General features: G+C 41.6%; 1 protein-coding gene across 1 annotated transcript in view; it reads right to left on the reverse strand.

Moving 5' to 3' along the window:
• The window catches only part of GTF2F2 (general transcription factor IIF subunit 2), a 149,707-nt gene extending 137,032 nt beyond the window's left edge, over window positions 1–12,675 (reverse strand). Inside the window, exon 1 of the mRNA XM_014838875.3 lies at window positions 12,356–12,675. Coding sequence (XP_014694361.1) covers window positions 12,356–12,421 — 66 coding nt within the window. The 5' untranslated portion in view covers window positions 12,422–12,675. The remainder of the gene's footprint in view (window positions 1–12,355) is intronic.
• Window positions 12,676–24,890: the final 12,215 nt, after the last annotated feature.

Below are 24,890 nucleotides of genomic sequence, written 5' to 3' on the forward strand. Positions count from 1 at the left end.
ACATGGATGGACCTTGAGGATATTATGTTAAGCAAAATAAGCCAGATAGAGACAGACAAACACCATATGATTTCAGTCATATGTGGAAGATAAACAAACACAGGGACAAAGAGAACTGTTTAGTGGTTACCAGGGGGAAGAGGGGTGGGGGGTGGGTACAAGGGGTGAAGGGGCACACTTACATGGTGACTGACAAATAATACTGTACAACTGAAATTTCACAATGTTATTAACTATTATGACCTCAATAAAAAATAAAAGTTCAGAGATGAGTAAGACTACCAGAAAAGCCTTCTCAGAGGAGCATAACACTCAGACAAGATATTTAGAGACATCACTGAGTTTAAGATTTCAAAAGTCAAGTGTTATTACATATAAGATTGTAACTCTGACCAATATGATGAAGGATCTGCTGAAATAAAAGAAATTATTAAATAGCTAACATTTACATAATACATACTACTCTCCCGACACTGTTTATAAGCACTTTCCATATGTTTACACATTTAATCCTCACATCTCTATGAAGTAAGTACTGTTCATTACCCCCACCTTAAGATTAGGAATCTGAGGTACCCAGGGATTATATAACTTAGCCAAGGTTATATAATTAGTACATGATGGAGCCAGGATTCAAACCCAGGCAGTCTGGTTCCAGCATCAATGTTATTAGCCAATACACTGTATTGTGTCTGTAACTAGATATATGCAATCAGAAGGGTTTTAATTCTCAAAAAGGTTATGGGAACGTATGCTGCATCCCTACTATGCACCTCCCCTCATTTCTCCTAAGAAGCAGTGTGAACCCTGGAATCAGTACACAGTTTTAAGGCTATCCTACCCTGAAGAGTGAGATACTACATATAAAGCATGAAGCATAATGCCTCACACAAAGCAAGTACTGAGTGAGTGTCAGGTGTCATTATTATCTCCCACAGTAATCCTGGAATGATAACATCAACATGAATGTATAATTGGGTCAGAGAGAGCTTCTAAAGCTGGAAAGGAAAAAACCATTCTATTTAGCAAGATTTCATTTACAAAAAGAACCACCTATTAGTCAAACAAATTGCAGTGCTTTGGATATAGTAAAAATTCAAGAATAAAAGGGACAAAAGCAGAACTGAATGGTGTTTGTTCAATTACGTGTGCATTCTTTACACTAAAATTTATTGGACGACTACGTGTCAGACAGTATGCTAAAAGTTTGGAACAGAGGAAGAGGGGAGGGGGCCAACGGTGTCAGGTACCATGCTAGACATTTTACATCCATTATTCCATTTAATCCTCCCAATCACTTCACAAAATCACTCTCATTCTCCTCACTCTATAGATGAGAAAACTGAGGCTCCAAGGGTTGAAATAAAGTTAGCTAGTATCAGGCAGGACTTGACTCCAGATTGGTCTGATATTCTCTCCGCTACACCACTAAAGAAGAGCATGTAAAAGATTTAAGGGAAAGAGACTTTTGAAGATCCCACATCTTAACAAAGTTTCAACTACACTGCACTCCACTTACTCATATAAGCTCAGAGGATTTGGCAAACTCCTTACGATGACTGTATCTACCTATTAGGTCTCCGTTGACGACGGGTGAGAAAAACCTGCTTAGACATACAGAGGATTTATTGACAAAAGTAACTAAAAATTTCAGAGGTGGTTTTAAAGTGGCTAAAACTATGGGCTCAAATGATGTCACCAGAACTCTCTGACCATCTCTTATCTCTTCTCCTCACCTCATTAACTCACTTATTAGACAGCCTTCCCCCTTATGTAGCAAAGATGAGTGAAGGTGCTCCTGAAGAGTGAGAGTTCTCCTTTCCAAAAGTCCCCAGCAAAAATGCAATTGTTGGACCAGCCTCCATCACCTAGTGGTTAAGTTTGGCGTACTTCACTTTAGTGGCCCAGGTTCAGTTCTCAGCCACAGGCCTACACCACTCGTCAGTAGCCATGCTGTGGCAACAGCTCTCATACAGAAAAAAAAAAAAAAAAACTAGAGGAAGATTGGCACAGATGTTAGTTCAAGGCAAATCTTCCTCAGCAAAAGAAAAACAAATGTGATTGTCTCTCATGGCTCTGACTAGGTCAGGTGTCCTTCCTTGGCCCATTACTGAACCCAGAGATGAGATCCTTTCATTGGCCAGCCTGAGTCAATGGGGGGGGGGGGGGGGGAGGGGGTAGCGACCACTGTTAGAATCACACAAACTGAAAAGAGGGAGCAGTGGTTTCCACAAAAGAAAATTAGGGTGCTGCTACAGTGTCAGAGTAAGTGGATACCAGTTAGTCAAAGAAGCAATTGTCCACAACATTACCTGTCAGAATGAAATACAAGATCTAAAACTGATCTGCACAAACACTGTTACAACACCAAATAAAACCCTGAATTCTTGGACTATGTAAAGTATTATGTTACGGCCTCAATCTTGAAATATTGCCTAACAAGTTAGCCTTTGCTTCTTGCTTTGTCTTTGATTTTTAACCCCAGGGAACCTTCATGACAATTACTCTAAAGGAAAAAGAAAATTACCTTCTACAGAAAGCAGCCTACTCTACCAATCAATCACAAGCTATATTCCCTCATAAAGGCCTTAGGTTCCAGAAAGACGGTGTCTTTTCTTTATCATATTCCACGTTACTGTTTCAAATAAGCCCTATATTTAGATGCCGTAAGACTTTCTCATTATCAATAACGGTATCTCTTCCAAAATCTGCCTTTCAAGTAACCACTCTGACCACTATCTCTTAACTTCCTGGCTCTCTTCTCAATACTTGACTCCAACAATTCTTCCATCCCTTCAAATCAGTGACTCTAATCAACATCTTTACACTGTCCTCCAACTGCTTACCTCCTCACTTCTGTCTTTAGGGACCTACATTTCACAGTCCATCATTATGACCACTGCCTTGCCCCTCTCCCCCTCCATCATACTTGCCTGGCAGAACCTTCATCCTGATTAAAGCCAATCTCTACCACTACTTATTTTATTAATTTATTTACTTATCTATTTATTATTTGACCTGTGTTATTCCTCTTCCTCCACACTTGCACCTGAGCAGCTGAAGAGACATGCACAATCATGCTAAATGGTCTCACTTGAAATATATGGCTCCTAAAATCAAGTAAGCCCTTCAAGTTGCCTGGCAATTTATCTGCATCTCCCTAGTCAATTCACTCCCCCACTGCAGGCAAGTCACATGTTCTCTTCACTCCTCAAACCTACAACACCTCTTCCTGCTTCCTTCCTCTGTGCTGATAACCTGACTTCCTCTTTCACTGAGTGAACCATCAAGAGAATCTCTGGGCCAGCCCGGTGGCGCAGTGGTTAAGTGCACATATTCCACTTTGGTGGCCCAGGGTTCGCTGGCTTGGATCCCAGGTGCAGACATTGCACTGCTTGGCAAGCCATGCTGTGGTAGGCATCCCACTATAAAGCAGAGGAAGATAGACATGGATGTTAGCTCAGGGCCAGTCTTCCTCAGCAAAAAGAGGAGGATTGGCAGCAGTTAGCTCAGGGCTAATCTTCCTCAAAAGAAAAGAGAACCTCTAAATCTACCACTTAGCCACAGTTGGGGCCTTTTATTTCACTTTCCCCTCTTAAAACAACAGATGAACTATGGTCAATCCCTCTACTCGTGCAGTGAACTTCTCTCCCCCTAGTCTAACCAAAGACATCTTTCCTTCAATTCTACTCTTTCTCTCTTCCATCCCCTTCTACTTAATCATTCCCCTCACCAGAATGATGATTACGAAAGCTAACACTCAGAGTGCTTGGTAAATGAGGCAGGAAGACTCTAACATGGCCCCAATGATCCCCATCTCCTGATATTTACACCCTTGTGTAATGGCCTCTCCTTGAATGAGAACAGGGCCTGTGATTTTGCTTCTAATCAATATGGCAAAGCTGATGAGATGTTACTTCTGTAATTAAGTTACATAAGATTGTAACTTCTGTCTTGCTTCTTTCACTGTTTTCTCAGTTTGCAAGCTCTGATGAAGTAAGCGGCCATGTTGAAGAGGCCCAGGTGGCAAGAAACTTAGGGCAGGCTCCAGCCAACACCCAGCTAAGAACTCAGTCCCACGACCCTGGAGGAACTGAATTCTGGCAACCACAGAAGCTGGAAACAATTCTTCCCCAGTCACAACTTCAGATGAGAATCCAGCCCTGGTTGACACCCTGACCACAACCTGTGAGAGCCTCTGAAGCAGAGAACCCAACTATGCCCTGCGAGGACTCCTGATCCACAGAAACTCTGATACAACAAATCTGCGTTGTTTTAAGCTACTAAGTCTGTGGTAACATGTTATATAGCAATAGAGAATTAATATATTAAGTGATGAGCACTCTTGTAAATGTTTTAAATATATTAACCATTTAACACAATCCTATTATTTTCTTCATTTTACAAATGAGGAAACTGAGGCACAAGGAGGATAGCAAATTTGCTAAAGATCACATAACTAATAAGGGCAGACTGTAATTCTTTCCACCCACTGTTCCATTTCTCTGCTTCTCTTTACAGAGGAGCTCTTGGAAAGAGCTGTCTCTGCTGGCTGACTACACAGTTCCTCCTCTGCCATTTTGTTTGATTCTAGACCAGCTTTGCTCTCTACCACTCCACTGAAACTAATGACTATGGTTACCAAAGACCTCTACATTGCCAAGTCAATGTTCTGTCTTCATCTTACACATCTATCAACAACATTCAAGAACCATTTCCTCCTTCTTCAAATTTCTTCTCTTGGCTTCAAATCACCACAATCTCTCCTGATTTTCCTCCTACTTCTCTGGACTCTCCTTTTTGGTCTCCACACACCTAGATTTTCATCTTCCAGACCTCTCAACTTGAGGGCCCTAGTTTCAGTCCTCAGACGGCTCCTCTTCTCTATCCACACTCAATCTTATGTAATCTCATCCAGTCTCATGATCTTAAATACCATCTATATAATGACAACTTCCAAATTATGGAAAGTCCAGGCTCTCCCCTCAAGTTCTAACTTACATATCCAACTGCCTACTCAAACTCTCCAACTGAATATTCAGTAGACATTTCACACTTAAAATCTCCACATTAGAACTCTTATTTCTCCCTCATAAACCTGCTCTTCCTGTGATTTTTCCCTATCTCAGTAAAAGTCAACTCCATCCTTCCAGGCACTCAGTCTGAAACCTTGGAATTACCCTGAATAGTTCCATTTTTCTCACACTGCACATCCAATCAACTGACATATCCTGTCAGCAACACCTTCCTATTATATCCAGATTTCAGCCCCTTCTCACCAATTCCAGATTACCATCCGAGTCCAAGCCACCATCATCTCTCGTATAATTATTGTAATAGCATCCTAAATGACTTCCTTGCTTCCACTGTTGTCCACACCTAGTTTATTCTCAATATAGCAGCCAGAGGCACCATGTTAAAATATAAATCAGATGATCCTGTTCTGCTCAAAGCCTTTCAATTTAACAGACGTCTATTTAGTGCTTACTATGTGCTTACAGGTACTTTCCTAAGCACTTTACAAATATTACTTCACTTAATCCTGATAAAAATTATATCATCCCACTTTGCAGATGAAGAAACTGGTGAGGCACCAAAAAGTTATTATTTGCCCAAGATCTCACAATTACTAGTGGTAAAGCCAGGATTCTAACCTAGGCAGTCTGGCTCCAAAATTACCATGCCATGTTGTCTCTCTGTGGCTAGCAGCTTCTCGTGTCACTACCCTAAAAATCCTATAATGTCTTAGATGATTTAGTCCCCTGCTATCCCATCTCCTACTACTTTCACTCACTTGACTCTAACCACACAGATCTGGGAACATGCCCAGCACCATCCCATCAGAGGGCCTTTGATTTACTGTTACTTCTGTCTGGAATATTCTTCCCCCAGACATCTGCAGGGCATGGCCCATAGTTTCCTTTAGGTCTCCGCTCAAGGAGCACCTTATCAGTGAGGCCCTTCTCCACCCTATTTAAATAGCATACCTAGCTACCTTCTATAACTTTTACTACGATTTTTCTTCACAGCACTTATCACCTGCTCTATATGTATTTGTTTATTGTTTATTCTCCCTCCCCCTGCAGGAGGCAGATAATTCGTCTGTTTTTTTACTGCCATAACCCTAGCATCTACAATAGCCTGGCACATAGTAAGCTTATTTAATTCAAAAGGTGACCAAAATACTATACCTTTGCAATGAAAAATAGTAGAATACAACAAAGACAGTATGTCAATCATATATAACTTTCTATATCAAGAGCGTATGGAAATAGGCTTCCCAGAAGTTCTAGCCCATTAACATTAAGTCTGAAAAAAGGGAGGGAGGGGGCTGGCCCCGTGGCCGAGTGGTTAAGTTCGCACGCTCCGCTGCAGGCGGCCCAGTGTTTCGTTGGTTCGAATCCTGGGCGCGGACATGGCACTGCTCATCAAGCCATGCTGAGGCAGCATCCCACATGCCACAACTAGAAGGACCCACAACGAAGAATATACAACTATGTACCAGGGGGGCTTTGGGGAGAAAAAGGAAAAAATAAAATCTTTAAAAAAAAAAAAAAAGGGAGGGAAAAGGGGAAGAAAAAATAATGGTATATATGGTTCCAAGGCTCTAAAATACCTGGTTTTTTTTGAACAAATGATATTTTTAATTAAACCATTTTATTTTTAATAAAACTTTATATATCTAAGATATACAACATGATGATTTAACAGATAGTGAAATGATTACTACAGTCAAGCTAATTAACATATCATCTCCTCACACAATTACCTTGTGTGATAAAAACACGAGAAATTTACCCTCTTAGTAAATTTCCCCAAAACACTCTTGTCAACATGTCACTTGTGAGATATCTGTGTTGTTTCCACTGTCTCCACATTCATTAAAGAAAATCAGATGGAGATAAGATAATAAGTACAACAGGGGATGTTTTCTCGGATATCCCAAGACCAGAGAAAGTGACAGAAAATGACTCACTTAAGCCTATTTCCTCCGGGAAACCTCCCTTGACTCCCTAGACTAAGTCAAGTTTCTCTGTCATTCACACTCACAGAACAATGTTCCTTGCTTCAGGGTCCTTATCTGTTTGTAATTGTTTTCATCAGGACTAGTATTTGATTGACGTCTGTCTCCTGCAGTGGACTGTAAATCCTAGTTTACAGAGTACGGGCCATGTCCCTTTTTGCTCACCATAACATTCTCAGAGCCCAGACCATGACCAGCAATCACCGAAAGCTTGCTGGATGAATCAATCTGCCCATCCATTCACTCAGGCTGGGCAGAGTAGTAAGGTCAACAGTGCCTTTGAAGTCAAGGTGCTAAGGTGATATGCAGACATTACTCCCCTAAACTTCTTTGCCAACTTGTTACATTAAATATCTAGTTTCCCAAATACCAGTCTCCAAAGCCCTGTTTCTCCCAGAGCGCAAGCAAATTAAGGGCACTGTAGTGGACAGTGTGACCGTAGATGTCCACTCCAGTGGACATCCCCATTTAAGACTGAAGGCCTTATTCTCCCAGCTGCTGGGAGTGTGGTCATTGATAGTCCTCAGCTATTAGCCCACTTTAGAATTGCCTCCACTGAAGAGAGGCCCTTTGGCCAAGATCACGCATCTTCTGGGGCAAACCACATGCGATGATTGGCAGACACAGGGTATACCTTGCCCCAACTCAGGATAGCTCCAGAGAGCTAACCATGGAATCATCCTTTGCTTTCACTGAGATTGCATCACACCCTCTGCCCAATCCTGCTTAAGTGTTTTTCCTTCCACAGGTGGTGATTCCAAGAGCACTCCCTAATAAACCCCTGCATCCTAATCTCCATTTCAGAATTAGCTCCCAGGGAACCCAATCTGTAACAGGCAGCTTTTACTACCATGTTCTCTTGAAGGTCAATATACAGAGTTGACAAGACGCAAGGACGCAGAAATGAAATTCTCACCTCACCTCTATTCTCCAGGGAGATAACTCATCAAAAAGACCCGGGGGGGGGGCTGGGGCGGGGTCGGGGGGACCCGCCTGGTGGCACAGTGGTTAAGTTTGGGTGCTCTGCGTAGCCCAGGGTTCAACAGTTCGGATCCTGGGTGCAGACCTACACAACCCTTATCCAGCCAAGCTGCAGCAGGCATCCCACATATAAAACAGAAGAAGATGGGCACAGATGTTAGCTCAGGGTCAACCTGCCTCGGCAAAAAGAGGAGGACTGGCAGCAGATGTAAGCTCAGGGCTAATCTTCCTCAAAAAATAAAAGACCCAGGGCAGAGAAAAGACATTTTCTATTTCTGGCATAAGCTCTGTAGCCAAACAGACCTAAATTTGAATCACTTTTCCACACTTGGGGAGGTCAATTAACCTCTGTAAGCCTCAATTTTATCATCTGAAAAATATAGATTAGTACCTACATCATAGGTACTAAATTGTAAAATACTTGATACGTAAGAAATGTTAAGTTCCTTTTTCTCCTACTATCTGCAAGGCTTTGAGCTAGCACCCATTCTAGTTTCATCTCTCCCTGGTATACAGCTTTCTCTTTGGCTGCCAATGTCCAACTGCTTACCTATGGGTGAAAAAAAAAGATAAGCTTGGTGCATTGTTTTTGTCTTTTTTTTTTTGAGGAAGATTAGCCCTGAGCTAATATCTGCTGCCAATCCTTCCCTTTTTGCTGAGGAAGACTGGTCCTGAGTTAACTTCCATGCCCATCTTCCTCTACTTTATATGTGGGATGCCTGCCACAGCATGGCGTGCCAAGTGGTGCCATGTCCACACCTGGGATCCGAACCAGGGAACCCCGGGCCGCCGAAGCGGAACGTGCACGCTTAACCGCTACTGCCACTGGGCCGGCCCCGGTAGCATTTGAATTGAATAAAAGACACAACATTCACAGGGGATGATGTCCATCCCTCCTTTCCTGATCCTCTCCTCTAACAAACACTAGTCAGTATGCTTACAAGAGGAAGGTTGAGTGGACTAGAAACACTTCTTTTTGCTAGCTAGAAAGCTGTTGGTTAGACCTTCTGCAGCTGTTGTCAATATCTCCACCTGTCCATTCCCAAAAAAGAAATAACATTTCTTATAATTCAGGCCCCAGGATGATATTCATGACTTACAAAAATCCCACCACTCCTAACAACCTTGCCAGTTTTATCTCCTCCTCTTCCCCATCATGTACCTTTACCTCCACCATCCTTAACCAGAGATGATGATTTTTCCACAAGTCTAAATATTGGAAGCCAAGCAACAGAACTATGCTACAATATTTTTAAACATCATCCAATTTTTAAATCATGATTTGGTATAGGGTGTCGAGCAGCAATGTGACCAACTGGCAACCTAACAATGGCACCGACTGACCAATAGGAAGAGGGTAATGTAAAATACAAGGGACCAGCTCCCTGACAAGGTAAAAATTGTGACTGTTTATATGTTTTGGCAGGTGACATCTATTGTAAAATTAATTCCAGTCGTGTCTATTACCTATCAAAATTTGTTTGGATCATCACTCTCTTGTAGCTTTAAGATATTCCACACTCTAGAAATGGCATTTCATCAGGCCAGAACAGTACAGGTCCTGGACATTCCAGTACACAATCTTCTACTTATATCTGCCTTTTCCTGAAGACACTCTAGTTCTCCCCAGCTGTGCTGGGAAGTTTTTGCTAACTAATCAACTCTATAGGCTCTTCTTTAATGTGACCTTCCCCATGAAGTCTTTCCTGTTCCAGGTAGCCAATTTTTTTTCCTGTTCAAAACTCTCAGAGATCCTATATGTATAGCTTTTACTGTATTTATCCTCTTCTATACCTGTCTAGCAATAGGATTAATAAAATATGCACAAGATGGCCCACAAACTTTGAGATACTTTAGGAAGAAACTCACATATTTTGCAACAAATGATCCTCAAACATCAGAACTCAAAGCATTACCTATAATGAGAAATATTAATGTATAGAGAAAAGACTTGAAATTGGTATGTAATTCTATTCACAAATTCTGACTGGAGAAGAATGAAGACACTTTCTAAGCAACATATTATATTTTAATATCACACAAAAAAAGCTGAAAATGAAACTAACCATTAAGATCTGATTCACTCATATAATTTATTACCGCAATTCAGAGATGAAAATCCAAGTAAGCTCAAGACATGGGCATGAAAATCACACTGGATGCTAATCCTAGGGCTAACGAAACAAGTTCAAACTATCTGATAGGTGTGCAAATCAAACTCCACTGCCTATTGGGACTCCTTTAACTAGAGCAGAAATGAAAGTTGTCAAATAAAGGAGGAACATGAATGGATTTTAGAATAGAACGTATTTGCTAGCAATTCTCATCTTCTTTTAGAAATAAGGTTTTCAGACTACAACTGGCAAGACAGTCCCTTCACATCCCAGAAAGATGTATTTGCACACTTGTTATTCTCTTTGATACATAAGATTGGAAAAAGAAGAAATAGTGCACACCAAGCTGATACGAGGAAACAATGATATTGCAAATAACAAATAATCAAAACATTACAACTACATTTATAAAACAAGAACAAATCCTTGGCTTGAGTCGAGTTCTTTTTAAAGAGATAAAATGTATTCAAATGGTCATATATGAGACCACTAAAATTTTTTAACTTCTTCATTTTAGATTCATTACTTTTTTTCACACTCTCATTTAGTCAGTCACCAAATCCTGACAACTTTTACTGAAAAAGTTTCCCTAACTCCTCAGACTTCATTATCACACACCCATGATCCTGTGATAATTTTCTAATTTTAACTCTAGTTATCTTTCCCTCAAGCTTATTTTTTTCTGAAAAAATCATTTGCATCTCTGCCTTACGCAAAACCCTCCAAAAGCTTCCTCACTTCCTGCAGGCTAAAAATATTCTTATTTCACTATATGACAATGACTATATGGTCTTAACCTTTTCTACACAGACCCTCCGCACTAGGCATAATAATCTCTTTGTTTTCCAGGACACACCATGTTAATGTACATTTCCACTTGCGCATTTCTGTGCCACTCTCCATGGTACACTATGCTATGTCTCTGTCCACCCACCCAAAACCTGTAAGGCAAGCATTTATTGAGCATTTACTGTGCTCCAAGTACAAAAGCATCGTCTCAAGTTCCACCATTTTTTCAAGCTCTTTCTTTCAGTCTGTAAAGGAAATCTCCTTCTTAATGATTTTCCTCCATTTAGCATGCAGTAGGAGAGAGAAACGCTCATTTACTCCATCCTTTTAAGTCATATTCACATAGCTGTAATAAGTCAAACGAGTGCCAGAGACTAAGGTTAGGGTTGAAGAATAAGAGATCATTCATTTATTCATCACATATCTGTTGAGCAATTAACATGTGCCAGCACAATTCTGGGTGTGACAGACAAGGATCCTATTCTCATGGAATGTGACTGTGTGTACATGCCATGGGGAGAAGGAGGTAACCAACACTGAATACATGAACACAGCACCACTTTAGGCTGTGATAAGTGCTTTGAAGAATATAACACAGATTTGACACACTAGTGAACGATCATAAGGGAACTATTTTAGAGAGGTGCATAGGGAGGGCCGTTCAGATTTAATTTACGAAAACTCTGCCATGTAATAAAAGTTAAAAAAAATTAACAAACCAAAGGTCCCTACATTCTACTTGAGGTTCAAAGACTGTCATAACCACATTTTGAACATAGAAATGTCTTACGAAACTCCTCTAAGGGACAACACTGCCCAATATGAAAATACAAAGCACAAATACTGTGCTCACTAAGGACTAATCAAGACTGCTTTTTTTTTTTTACAAAAAAACTTTAATTGACGGGTCACTGTCACGAGACCCAGTCGTGCTCTAACAGCCCACTCTCGTCCAATGGTCTCTCCTTCCGCGAGTTCAGAGCTCTCTTCAGGGCCATCAACCTAACAGAACACTTAGGCAGGAACCAGAGTTACTTTTTGAGCGAAAAAAACTATACAGGAAGCAGACCCTCAACTTCCTGGTACAGACTCACAACTAAAATCAGTTTCACCAAGAGAAGATGCAAAAATTCTTCAGTGTGGGGTAAAATGCACCGCTGAAGTCGGAAGACACCAAGACAGGGCCCCAAAAAAACCAGGTCGTGGGGAAAAGAGATCCATTCCGGGTTCGGACTCGTCATTGGCTGAAAAACAGTGTGCGTCCCTAAACTAATTTCCTCATCTGCAAACGAACAGTAAGTTCTGCCTCTCAAGTTACGTGAAGTTCTAACGAGACGGCCTTAAAGAGCTTTAAAGCCTTTTAAAAGGCGCATGGAGTGGGACGGTCTCAAGTCACTTAAACTATTTATAGCATGAGAAGCGCAAGCTGGGGCTGCGCGAACCTCACCTTGACCAGCCACACTCCGGTGTTCTGTTTGGCGCCGGTCAGGTCGAGTTCCCCGCGCTCGGCCATGGATCTGTCGCCGGTGGCGGCGCGCGGATCAGAGCAGAGGCCCCGGGAGCTGCGGGGCTGCGGGGCGAGGGACCGGAGCAGAAAGCAAGCTGCGACCGGAGGCGCACTGTGAAGACAGCGTCCACCTGCCAGGATGCTGGGAACCTGGGGAAAGAGGAACACGCCGCCGGGAGCCAGGAACTGCGCCTGCGCGCTGCCACCGTCACTACGGCGCCCTAGTGCGGACAAACTTCCTGGTTCGGCAACTTCTTGAAGAGGCGTGGCTACTGGTGCGGGCTGTGTCTGAGTGATTAAAACATAGGGCGGGGCAATACACTTAAAGACTAGGTCAGCATAACTAAAAAAATGAAACGTGTCAAAACAGAAAACTGGGGTTCAAAGAGACAAAGGCTGTCAGTGTATGTCCAACTGTGGCCAAGGAGAAGGAGACAGCATTTGGAGGATAAGGTGGGAATAATAAATAGAGGAAGTGAATTAGCACAGAGGGCACTGAAATGGAACTGAATAGCCCTAGGTATACAGAAAACATGCTCTTTCTAGACCTAAAAAAAAAGCAGTGTCTCAACTGTGAGGCCACCCTGAGCACCTCTGATTAAGCTAGCAGAGCAGACCCCTTTCAGACTCCAAAACTAGGAGTCCATATAATTAGGTCAGTGACGACAGAAATGTTAGAGACAAACCAGACTGTTAAAGTCCCCTGCTTAAACAGTTTCCTCTCTCTCTTCTTGCCGCTGGCATAAAATTCAATTCTCTGTACCCAGGCCCTCTCAATTTTGTCCCTGCCGCTCAATCCTGCACACATCCAACCACACAGAACCCATCCAAACTCCCTGAATGAAGCTGGTACTGAGGGTTACTGTAAATATTCCATAAGATTGCCTTTTGACCTTGTTCCCAACAGCAGACATAGATGAAAAGAAGTTAATCTTGTCAATTTGCTCTTTTCTTGTTTGACCCCAGGGATGCCTCTAGGGTCACGAGGATTTATGAGCTTTTTTTGCAGAGGAAAAAGAATGCCTTCAAGGATCACCAGATAACCAGCCCCCAGTTGTTGGGGATGCCCAGAAGTCAGATTGCCCAGGGGTTTATAGGAGTGAAAGAAACACAATGACTACTTTGTTTCTCCAAAACTCCTGCCAAGCCCCTCAGCTCTGTAAAACCCTCTGCTTTCTTGTTAAGGCGGATTTAAGAGAACCTGTCCTCCTGCTTTCTTATTTTGGCCAATTCAAAAGAACCTTTGTCCATCTCCAAGCAGATGTCTCAGTGATTGTCTTACTGTGCATGGGCACACGAACTTAAGATTAAGAGGTTTGGTATCAAGACCAATCAGAATCTTCCTCAGTTATTTCAGAGCCCCTGCCCTGAGCCTCAATTCCCTATCTCGGATGCCGTATTCTTCTTTTAACCTCAGTCTCACCTCTGTCCACTGCCTGGAAAACTCCTACTTAAGTTTCAAGACTAATGGAAATGTCACTTCCTATGGGATCTTTTATGAACTCCCCCAGAGGAAGTTCGTTTTTCTTCACATCACAGTGTGTGATACTTAGCACGTTGCACTATAATATATGTGTTTACATACTGCCTTTGCTTTCTAGACTATGAGCTCCTTGTAGGTGGAAATAGTGATTTGTTCCTTTCATAAGCACAACATCTAGCACAGTATTTGACACATTGTCAGATTTCAATGGGCTTTGGCTGAATGAACACTCACTGAAGAGAAACAAACAGTAAGATATTGTAAGAATGGCAAGTAATGTGTTGAATCATGCACTGGAGCTGTGTATGTAATTGAAGAAATTCCGTGTCTGTGCAGCATAGGGCCAGGAAAAGCCGTGAGTTCTCTGAGATCATTTGGGAAAGCTAATAGGACAGATAAGAGACCAGGCACGTGTTGAAAATGAAGGCTGTATTCTTGTGTCACAGCTTAGGAGAGAGTGTTAAAACATATAAGAAAGGGGAAGCTGATGAAGAGAGCTGCTTTAAGCTTTGATCAGATAGAAAGAATCAGTTGAAATAGGAGACCACGAAAGAAGGGAATTAACATAACCTGGAGCACCCTTGTAATGGACTTTACAGGATTCAGACCTTGGCCTTGGTCTGTGGGTCACAGGAAACCTTAAAGTGTGTGTGTGTGTGTGTGTGTGTGTTTACAGGGATTGAGGGAAAACAAATGGCTAAAGAAGAAGAGATGGCTAGAGAAGAAAGTGTGAGCGAACCAGGTTCATTTTTTCCTGCCACCCAGAAAACCAAACACCAAGACAACGAGATTGCAGCAGAGAGAGGGTTTAATCACAAGGCAGCCACGTGAGGAAGCGAGAGCATGAGCCTCAAATCCGCTTCCCTGAAAATAGGGACTCAGGGATATTTACGGGATAGAGGGCAAGGTGGTCTGAAATGTGGAGAGAGGTGATTGGAGGTGAGGAGAGGTGAGGTAATTGATGATCTGCGCAAGCGTAGTCAGACTTCATGCCTCTTCATAGGACCCATGTTCACAAAATGGCAGCATTAGCATGATCTGAGGGTGGAGTTTTTAGCCTCTTGACATCAAAAGGTCGCCTATCGGACATCTCCATGGGCCCAGTTGGTGAGTTCGTGGTCTCAGCTGGCCTGAAGTGAACAAGGAATTCTAATTCCTGAAAAACAGCTCACACACCAGTTACCATGGTGACCCAGGCTCCAGGGAGATGTTATCTATAGGAGCCTAGTGGGAGCCAGATAGCATATTGCCTAAACTGCACAGTTAACAATGAGTGGGTTAAACAGCTAAAAGCTATTATCAGTAATTGCAAAAAGAAAAAACTTTACTACCTGGATACTTAGCCATCAATGGCTGTTTGCCGGTTTTGAAAGGAAAGAGTGAAGATTTAAAAATTATATAGGGAAGAAGGGAAAAAAAGAAAAACAACTTGTTGAGCACATTTTCCTCATACACTGTTGTACAAAAAACAAACTTCCCCTATTCATCCTTTCCAAACCCCCTTCCAGCTTGAGGAGCGATGTTTATGGAGCTGTGAGAGAAAAGGAGGACATGAGCTCTCTGAACCAGATTCACAGACTTACTCTGGAGACTAACAGGGTAACATATTGCAGGCTGAAGATTCAGCCTCGTAAGGGCCTATTGTATGTCAGACATCAACAATTTTGGCCTGATCCAACTTTATGTTCTTTCCACCATGATCCCATAGCCTTCATATCCATTCTCACAAATTTGTGATTTCTGTTTGTGTGAATTATAAAACTTAAGTAGTTATTTTGGAGTACAGCACACCTCCTCATGGGTCATACTTTGTACCTCACTCTTAGGGGCCTGCTGGAACTTGAGTCTAGCTATAGGTCTAGAAGCAAAGAAGGGTGATGAGTGGTGGGTCTTGAGGAGAATTAGCATTGTCTTTCAAGGCAACTGCTTTAGGGTAAGCCATTACAGTGTCTTCAGACAATATAGGGTTGATGGGAGGGTGGGTTGGGGGGATGAATTGGTACCACTGGAGGTGGGAAGGCTGCTTGGTTCTACTGGGGGTGAAGAGGGCACTTCCACTGGCAAAGAAGACTCATCAGAATTTAGGGGCTCACTGTCCCCAGCTTTATTAGAATCTTCTCACTTGTCCCCGTTCCAACTTTCAGAATCCCATTCTTTCCCAGTCAATGTTCTCACTTTAACAGCAGACACCCTATGAGGCTGGGAGTTCAAGTTGCATTGTAATTCAGCTAATCACAGGACAAGAGTCTACGTTTGATTTTTATCAATCTTGGCCCTGTGGCTAAAGAAGACAAGGGTCTCTGTGGCACACATAGAAGCTTTCAGGTCATTTATTCAGTGCTTGAGCTGGGAATTCAAATTCCTGAGCTCATCACTTTGTCCAGCAACATTAGAAAAACAACCAGCCAATCTCATTATATTTGTTAGTTTTCCAAAAATGTCCAAAAGTATCATATACACAGTCACCTAGATCCTTGCTTCTTATAAGTGGTTGATTAGGTGTATGCAATGCAGATATTTCATGTATTTCTACTGCCCAATCGCATCAGGGACTATCAGTACTCTCTTTACTACTGGAAATAGAGTCATTAACATCTTTAAATTGAATCAGATTGGAGAGCCAATTTCAGAAACACCAGAACCAATTCAGAAAACTCATCCTTAACATTCTGTTCCTCTAGAACAACTCTAGGTACCAAAATCTGTATTAGTCAGAGTTCTACACACACACACACATAGAGAGAGAGAGAGAGAGAGAAAGATTTATTATAAGGAATTGACTCATACAATTCGGGAACTGAGAAGGCCTAAGATCTGCAATTGGCAAGCTGGAAACCCAGGAAAGCTTATGGTATACTTCCAGTCTGAGTCCAAAGGCCTCCAGATGATTGACTAGTCAAATTTTTTTTTTTTGAGGAAGATTAGCCCTGAGCTAACTGCTGCCAATCCTCCTCTTTTTGCTGAGGAAGACTGGCCCTGAGCTAACATCCATGCCCATCTTCCTCTACTTTATATGTGGGACGCCTACCACAGCATGGCTTGCTAAGTGGTGCCATGTCCACACTCAGGATCCGAACCAGCGAAACCTGGGCCGCCAAAGCGGAACGTGCGCACTTAACCACTGCACCACCAGGCCAGCCCTTAAATTCTTATTAAGTCTTTTAAGGCACAAATGCAAATCAAGGAGGGAGGGCTCAAGAATTTGAAATTTGTCTGAGAAGTTTAGTAGTGCTTAGACCTACGTGTGACTCCACCTTTACTCTAGGGCTTGGATTCTGGTTCAGAGCTCGAGGCAGCCCTACTGCTTAATAGGCAGAACCACATTCTCTTCTGTGGGTCTTCTAGACTAGCTGCAAGAGAAACAAGTCCCTCCAACCCCCCCAACCACCACCAAACATGCTTCATTCAGGATGAATGTTCGCAGCCTCTTGGCCCTGGACAAGTTCATTAGGATCCTCTGAGGGATGTGCTAAAAATGCAGACACCTGTGCCCCAATCCATGTGCACAAAATCAGAATTTCTGGAAGTGGGTCTGGAAATTGACATTTTAGCAAGCTCCCTGGGTATTTCTTAGGCACAACAAAATCTGAGAATCATTGTTTTAATACCACATTGATAGAGTTTATTAGAACTGGCCAGCCTCCAAGGTCTGAGGCATGAGAGAAAGTTTACCAGAAATTTTTCTCTTTGTCATTTGTCTTACAGCTAGAATTCCCCCATGCCTTGTAAATTCAGAACACCACAATTCTATTATGTAGCCATTAGACTATAAACAGCAAAGTCATTAGAGGAGATGTCATAAGTGAGTTGAGGGAATTAGAATGATATTAACAGGTAGCTGAGTCCACTTTCAGATTTTCTCCTTGGCTGTTGCACAAGGGTGCAGCGTCTCTCCAGGCCAGAGATTTTCTTTGTTTGAATTTGCTCAGAAATATTCTAGCTAGAGGGATTATTACCTCCAGAGATGTTCACAGAGGCAGAAAGCACCGCCACAAACGCCTTCTTAATAAGGCAAACTTACTATTTATTAGTTACTAATATAAAATTTTTCATTGAAAAATTACAAATGAATGTGACAACGTGGTGATTAAGTAGACTTTCATCTGCATTCGTGATGTCATAGGTAAATGATTTTGCTTCAATATCACGCCAAAGTTGTAACACTGCATCTCTGAATTCTCCCTGCCTTTCCCTTCACCCCAATAGTTCTCTCTTTCACAGAATACCCACCTTCCCTGGGAGATTCCTAGTTTCCTCAGTCATACACAAACAAAAAATACTCCCTGAAATAGTTTCCATACCGTTGAGTGTAGAGAGCACACACTTTGGAGCCCAACATATGTTCAAGTCATAGTTCTGCCACATACTAGCCTAATTATTTTAACATCTCTGCACCTATTTCCTAGCTTATAAAATGGAATTGTTATACCTACCTCATAGAGTTCTTACATGATTAAATGAGAAAACAAATCAAAAGGATTTAATACTAGGATGTGAAAGCTATTTGGTAACTGCATTAATTATATTGGGTCAGATGGTTAAAAAGAAGGACAAAAGATTTATTATAATCAGTAAAGTGCTGGTAAATGTTTAACAACCGGCTTCCCCCCAACCCCCCTAAAAAGCGCTGATTTGCAGTGTTTGCCAATTTCCATGGTGTAACTACTCTTACCATGGCCGATTTCTAGCTGCCAACATGATGTTACTGAACGCAGAGTTGGAAGAGATGCATAGTAACACACCATTGCATAATAATTTTGCCATATGGATACATTAGATGTAAATAACTTCAACAGCATAGCTAATAGTAAAATAATTAGGAAGTGATGAGTTTTGAGTTTTAATTACCTTTGTATTTAATATAATTTATTTATTCAGTGTTCTGGAAAAAGTGAGTAGCATCTGCAAACCTGGAAGAGGGACGGACCTTGTGTGTTGGTGTCTGGGGAAGAGAGAGGATGCCAGTGGGCAGGGCATGGTGAGCAAGTGGGGAGCAGTGACAGTGCCACCAGCAGGAGAGGGAATGAGAGGTCAGACCATGAGAGGCCTTCGAGGCCTTGTTCAGAGAAAATGTAAACTTGAAGAAGAGTTTTAAGCTTGAATATGAAATAATCAGATTTGCCTTTTTTTTTTTTTGAGGAAGATTAGCCCTGAGCTAACTACTGTCAGTCCTCCTCTTTTTGCTGAGGAAGCCTGGCCTGAGCTAACATCGTGCCCATCTTCCTCTACTTTATATGTGGGACGCCTACCACAGCATGGTGTGCCAAGCAGTGCCATGTCCGCACCCAGGATCTGAACCAGCGAAACCTGGGCCGCCGAGAAGCAGAACATGCGAACTTTGCTGCGCCACCGGGCCTGCCCCCACATTTGCATTTTTTATAGGATCCCTCCAGCTGCTGTGGAAAAATATGGTGTTGGAAGAGGCCAGAATGGAAACCAGAGACGAGTTCAGACATTCTTGCACTCATCCAAATGGGAGAGGACAGTGGTTTGGATTAGGAAAGTGGCGGTGGAGATGAAGAGACGTGGATGAATCGGAAACATACACACTTAGCAGATAGAATTGACAAGGCTTCACGATTCCTTGCTGTATAGCAAAATAGGGCCATCTACCAAGTGATAATTCAGTACAAGAAAATAAAACAAAACACACACATACAACATTGCTTCTTCTGGGAGATCAGACAAGACTCTGCATATATTTTGTCTGATGGATGATATAATTCAGTTGAATTGCTTTTCGTAAGTGCCTTATGTCTGATGTAACATATGGCTGCTGTGGCCTGCAAGAAGCCTTCACTCTTGGTAAGTCAGTTTAATTGCCCATTAGGGATTAGTCTGGGAATAAAGCGTTAAATAAAGCATGAGAAAATTTAATTTGTCATTGCTGTAATGAAATCCAATTTGTTTTCGTATATAATTTACCAGAACATTTATATCATACTTTATTTATTAAATAAAATTATAGTCAGGAAACAGCACTGAAATACTTGATCAAAGTTCCCAGATAAAAGTTGCAAACAGTAAGTACTAAAATACCATATTAAACAGATGGATCCTCACTAGTGTTCAGATTTCAAAGCCAGCGAAGCCACGTGTACTGAATATCAATGAGAAATTATGTCCACATTCCTGCAAACAGCAAAAGCTAGCGGCTTCCATATTGATGGGTCAGACTTCCTACCCAAATAGACAAATGTTAGGGCCAGGATAGTTTTCACATGCAAGTTTAGGTGAAAATATTAGCTAAAGCAAGGAGGTGCCTCCCTCTTGCTGTCAATGAGTAGAGTTGAGAAAAGTTCACTTCAAGGCTCCTTTCTATAAGTAGAGCTCTTGCCATAGCTTTGTTGATGAAATGTTTCCTTATCTCTCACGTAAATGACTGAGTTGATGATGGCTCTGCTCCATGAAGTTGTTGGGAGTCTAGGGTTCTTCCGTCTTATCACGTCACCATCACCGAGGTGTTGTCCTTGTCTACATGGTGGACCACAACGTCTGCATTTTCCAACCAAGAGGAAAAGAGAAAGGGGAAAGGATTACACATCACTTTGGCCAGAGCTTAAAAATATTGTTTTTCAAAGCAGCATTAGTCACAATAGCCAAAAGGTGGAAGCAACTCAAGTGTCCAAGGACAGATGAGGATAAACAAAATGTGGTATATACATACAATGGAATATTATTCAGCCTTAAAAAGGAAAGAAATTCCGACACAAGCTACAACATGGATGAACCTTGACGACATTATGCTAAGTGAAATAAGATAGTCATAAAAGGACAAATATGTGTGATTCCACTTATATGAGGTTCCTAGAGTAGTCAAATTCGTAAAAACAAGGTAGAAAAAAAAATAGAATGGTGGTTGCCAAGGGTTAGGGGGAAAAGGAGATGGCTGTGTTTAATTAATACAGAGTTTCAGTTTTGTAAGATGAAGGCGTTTTGGAGATGGATCTTGGTGATGGTTGCACATGTGAATGTACTTGATGCTACTGAATTTTGCCACTTAAAATGCACTCAAAAATGGTTAAGATGGTAAATTTTATGTTGCTATGTGTATTTTAGCACAATTTTTAAAAACAGCTAAAAACTTTTTTCTTTTTTTGTTGAGGAAGATTCACCTTGAGCTAACATCTGTGCCAGTCTTCCTCTATTTTGTATGTGGGATGCTGCCACAGCATGGCCACTGACAAGTCGTATAGGTCTGCTCATGGGAACTGAACCCAGGCCACGGAAGCAGAGCGTGCCAAAGTTAACCACTAGGCAACAGGGCCAGACCTTGAAAACAGCTAAAATTTTTAGAATATAAAATATTTTTTAGAGTCTGGATTGGGGACCAAATAAGGTCCATATATTGTGATTGTTTGAGATATCTCTTAGTTCTCTCTCTTTCTCTCTCTCATTGTTGTTTAGAAAGACAAGATTACTTATCCTGTACAGTTTTCTTCATTCTCGATTTTGCTAACTGCATCCCCAGGGTGTCATTTATGATGTTTCTCCTTCCCTTTTACTTCCCACAAATCAGTAATTAGATCTCAAGGCATCATCAGACTCAGGTTTGATTTTGGTGGAGGCGGAGACTATTTACTTCATTTGTGCTCCTGTGCACTTCCAGCATGAGATATCTCACATCTGGTTTTCTTTCTTTTTGTGATTTTGGTAGCCATTGATGATTATTGCAGAAATCCAGTAATTCATTAGGGATGGCAAAGCTATTTATTCAAATTCTATCATTCCTTCTTTGGAAAAACTTTCCCAACATCACTCCCATGAGACAGAAGACAAAAACTTGATTCTGGCATAGACCGGAGTGAACGCAGTGTGAGGTTTTCTTCATGTGAAGGCTAGGTAGCCAAGGGAACTTAGATTCAAAACTATATCCTGAACACTGGAAGAGTACCCTGGGGAGACCAGCTCTTCATCCACCAGTAATACTCTGATTCCCAGGCTCACATCTTCTTTATCCCCCAACCCCAAAGCCAGAGACTTTTTTTGTTTTATTTTCCCCACAGTATCCTTTGATTATGCATCAAGAAGAGATTCCTCAGCCCGTTAAAATTGGAGCCTCCAAATTTGCAACTGGCTGACTGCCTAATTGTTTTTATTCCTAGAGATAATGTATTTCTACAGCATTTGCCTGTTAAGCATCCAGAGAGAAAGGTACTGTCTTTCTACTGTGATTGCTAAATGAAGAGAATCAAGTACCAGTCAACCCCGTTCAGCTTGCACACAAGTGCAGCCTCTGTGGACATCGACACCTCACTGGGTGGCCACCAAGTGGGGATAAACTGGGCTGGGTCACAAATCTTTGCTCTGTAACTAGCTGCCCCATGCGGACGCATCTCTGTGATGCCTCAGGACCAGTAAACAAGCTATACTCGAGAGGACAGAATTGATCAAGAAGGAATGACTCCAGAGACAAGACAGTAGTTAGTGGCATTTCTGCTCCACTGCTGTTTATTTTTCCGGCTTCAAGGCTCAGATTCAACTATGGTAGGAGAGAAAGCCCTTAGCAGTTACTTTTCGTTTTATATTCTTTTCTTCCTATGTACCCCTCATTAATAAGATAATCAGAATTTGCCTATTTCCTGAATCCAAAGAGCATTATGTAAATCACATTTTAAAATTCATTTTATTATATTGACTCTTTTACAGTTCCTTCCAGTTTTCAGAGACCTTGAGCAGTGAATGCTTTGTTGTGAAAGGGATGTTAATTGCGTTTCCTGGGGTCAAACATCCTTTTTGTAAATCACAAATCCAATAGCCACTAAAAACTCAGATGAAGAATTGACCATTTGTCTTACAAGAGCTATAATTGAGTGTTTTTAATTTAACTCTAACGCAAATTTGTTTTCAAGAGATTTTTTGTCTTTTTTCCTAACATCTTCCAAATGAAATAATTACTGCAAATCTTCAAACTCAGCTTATTCATTATCTTCGTTATCTGTATGAGGCTTCGTTCCAAGAATCTCTTCCCTCAGTGACTAAAACATCTCTCTCTTTTTTTGTTGCCCATAAAGAATGGGTCGCTGATGATTTGCAAAGTGCACTTAATAGTCCTGGTTTTCTATATTGGTTGTGGTGGTGGGGTTGGCAGATGGTAGAGAGACAAATGCTAGGATAAAAATTTTTCTCCATATCCAGACAGATTTAACTAATATCCTCTTGTGTAAAGAGGCTGACTAGAGCAAATATGTTATACCTGCTATAATACTGTTTGAATTTAGATGAACTTTCTATGTATTATTTAAATTTCACAAGGCAAGAAAAGTGAAAACTATAATGCTTGTATTGAGAGAATGCCAGACCAAAATACTATTAGACATCAATTGCTGCCTATCTTCTTAGGTAACTCCAACTGCTGCTATTAGCTATAACTCCGGGGTGGTTTCAAGACATATCCCAATTCTTTGATACTTTCGGGGAAGTGGGTGAATTCCCCCCACCCCTTTTCCTTAAGGTTCTTATGGCTGGTCAAATAATTAAAAAGGCAAGTTAGCAGGAAAAAAATCAAACAAAGTTTAATAGCATGTATACATGGGAGAAACTCAGGAGGAACTGAGTGACTCAGCCAACTGGCCCAGGCTACCTGTTTAAGTATCTCCAGCTACAGACAAGGAGCATGTTTGGGGTGGTGGTTTGGGGCTTCAAAGGGGAGGAAGGCAACTCACATGGAAATGGAAAAGCAAATGTTTGGTGAATAGAACTTTGATAAGAGTGGGCTTAGCAAGGATCCTCCCAGTCTACTGGATACCCAGAGTTATCTATGGTAATGGCCAGTCCTGGGGACAGGCCTTTATTTTAAACTTCTTTTAGGCAGTGTAGGGGAGGAAGACATTTCCTCTACCCACTCTGGGTTCTTCTGGCAGGAGAACGAATTAAATTCACATGAGACAGAATAACAGGAGAAAATTAAACAAAGCTTTATAACATGTATACATGGAAGAGGCTCAGGCATCCTGAACAACTTGCCAAAATGGCCGAAGCCACCACCTAAAATATCATCTTTAGCTAAAGACAAAGGAGGAGGTTGGGGGTGGGGCGAGTCAGTTACAGGAGATTACCAGACAAGTACAGTAAACAAGGGTAAGATTTTTATGCAGATTTAAGTCCTTGCCTTCCACATTGATTAAGAGTTTCTAGAGATAAAGTCATTCCCCCTTCTTGGCACAGACAGGGAAACACCTTTACAGATGGAGATTTCCTTTACAATGTAAATGTCTCTTAACAAAGGGTAAGTAAATTCTACTTTTCAGAGTTTCTTTCCTGTCTGCAGTTTTTAAAAGTAACCAGCCCAAAATAATCCTCATGCCAAAGAGACATGTCTTGGGGTGGCCAATTCCAGTCCCCCTCAGCAGTTAGGGGAGAAAGGTCGAATGTTCTTCCTGAGTCTAAGCCTTTATTATCTTCAGCTTGAAATAATCTGCATACTAGAATGGTGCATCTTGGGGCAGCCTGCCCTGAACCCCATTAATACTCCTTCCTTCAAAATGTGAAGGCTAGTACCCTTCTCCTTGGTGTAGGCCAGACCTAGTGACTCACATAAGACAAACAGAATGTGGTGAAAGCAAAGTTGTATGATTTCCATGACTAGGTCATAACAAGGATAGCTTTCCACCTGTTGTTTCTCTCTCTCTCTCTCTCTCTCTGTTCTCGCATATCCGCACACACATACACACATAAGGAGATTATTTTATTCAGGCTGTTGCAATAGGGAGAACAGCTAGATGTGAAGATCAGGGTGTCTCAGCAGGGTGGTTTTGTCTTAGACTTTTATGGGGAGGAGTAACAAGTTACAGAGGAGGTGATTTACAGTTTGGGTTCTTTTGCAAGCAGGAGAAGTCTCAATGAGTCATCTGAAGAGGTAAGGTTTTTCTCTGCGATGAGTTGGTTTCAGGAGGACAAACAGTTCTAATCTTAGCTAATCAATCATGAGACAAAGAATAGGAAGTTGGAGGATCATGTTGGATGGTCTGCCTTGTCAGCAGGTTCAGGCAA

The sequence above is a fragment of the Equus asinus genome, chromosome 11 (genome assembly GCF_041296235.1).
Source record: "Equus asinus isolate D_3611 breed Donkey chromosome 11, EquAss-T2T_v2, whole genome shotgun sequence".
Taxonomy (NCBI): Eukaryota; Metazoa; Chordata; class Mammalia; order Perissodactyla; family Equidae; genus Equus; species Equus asinus.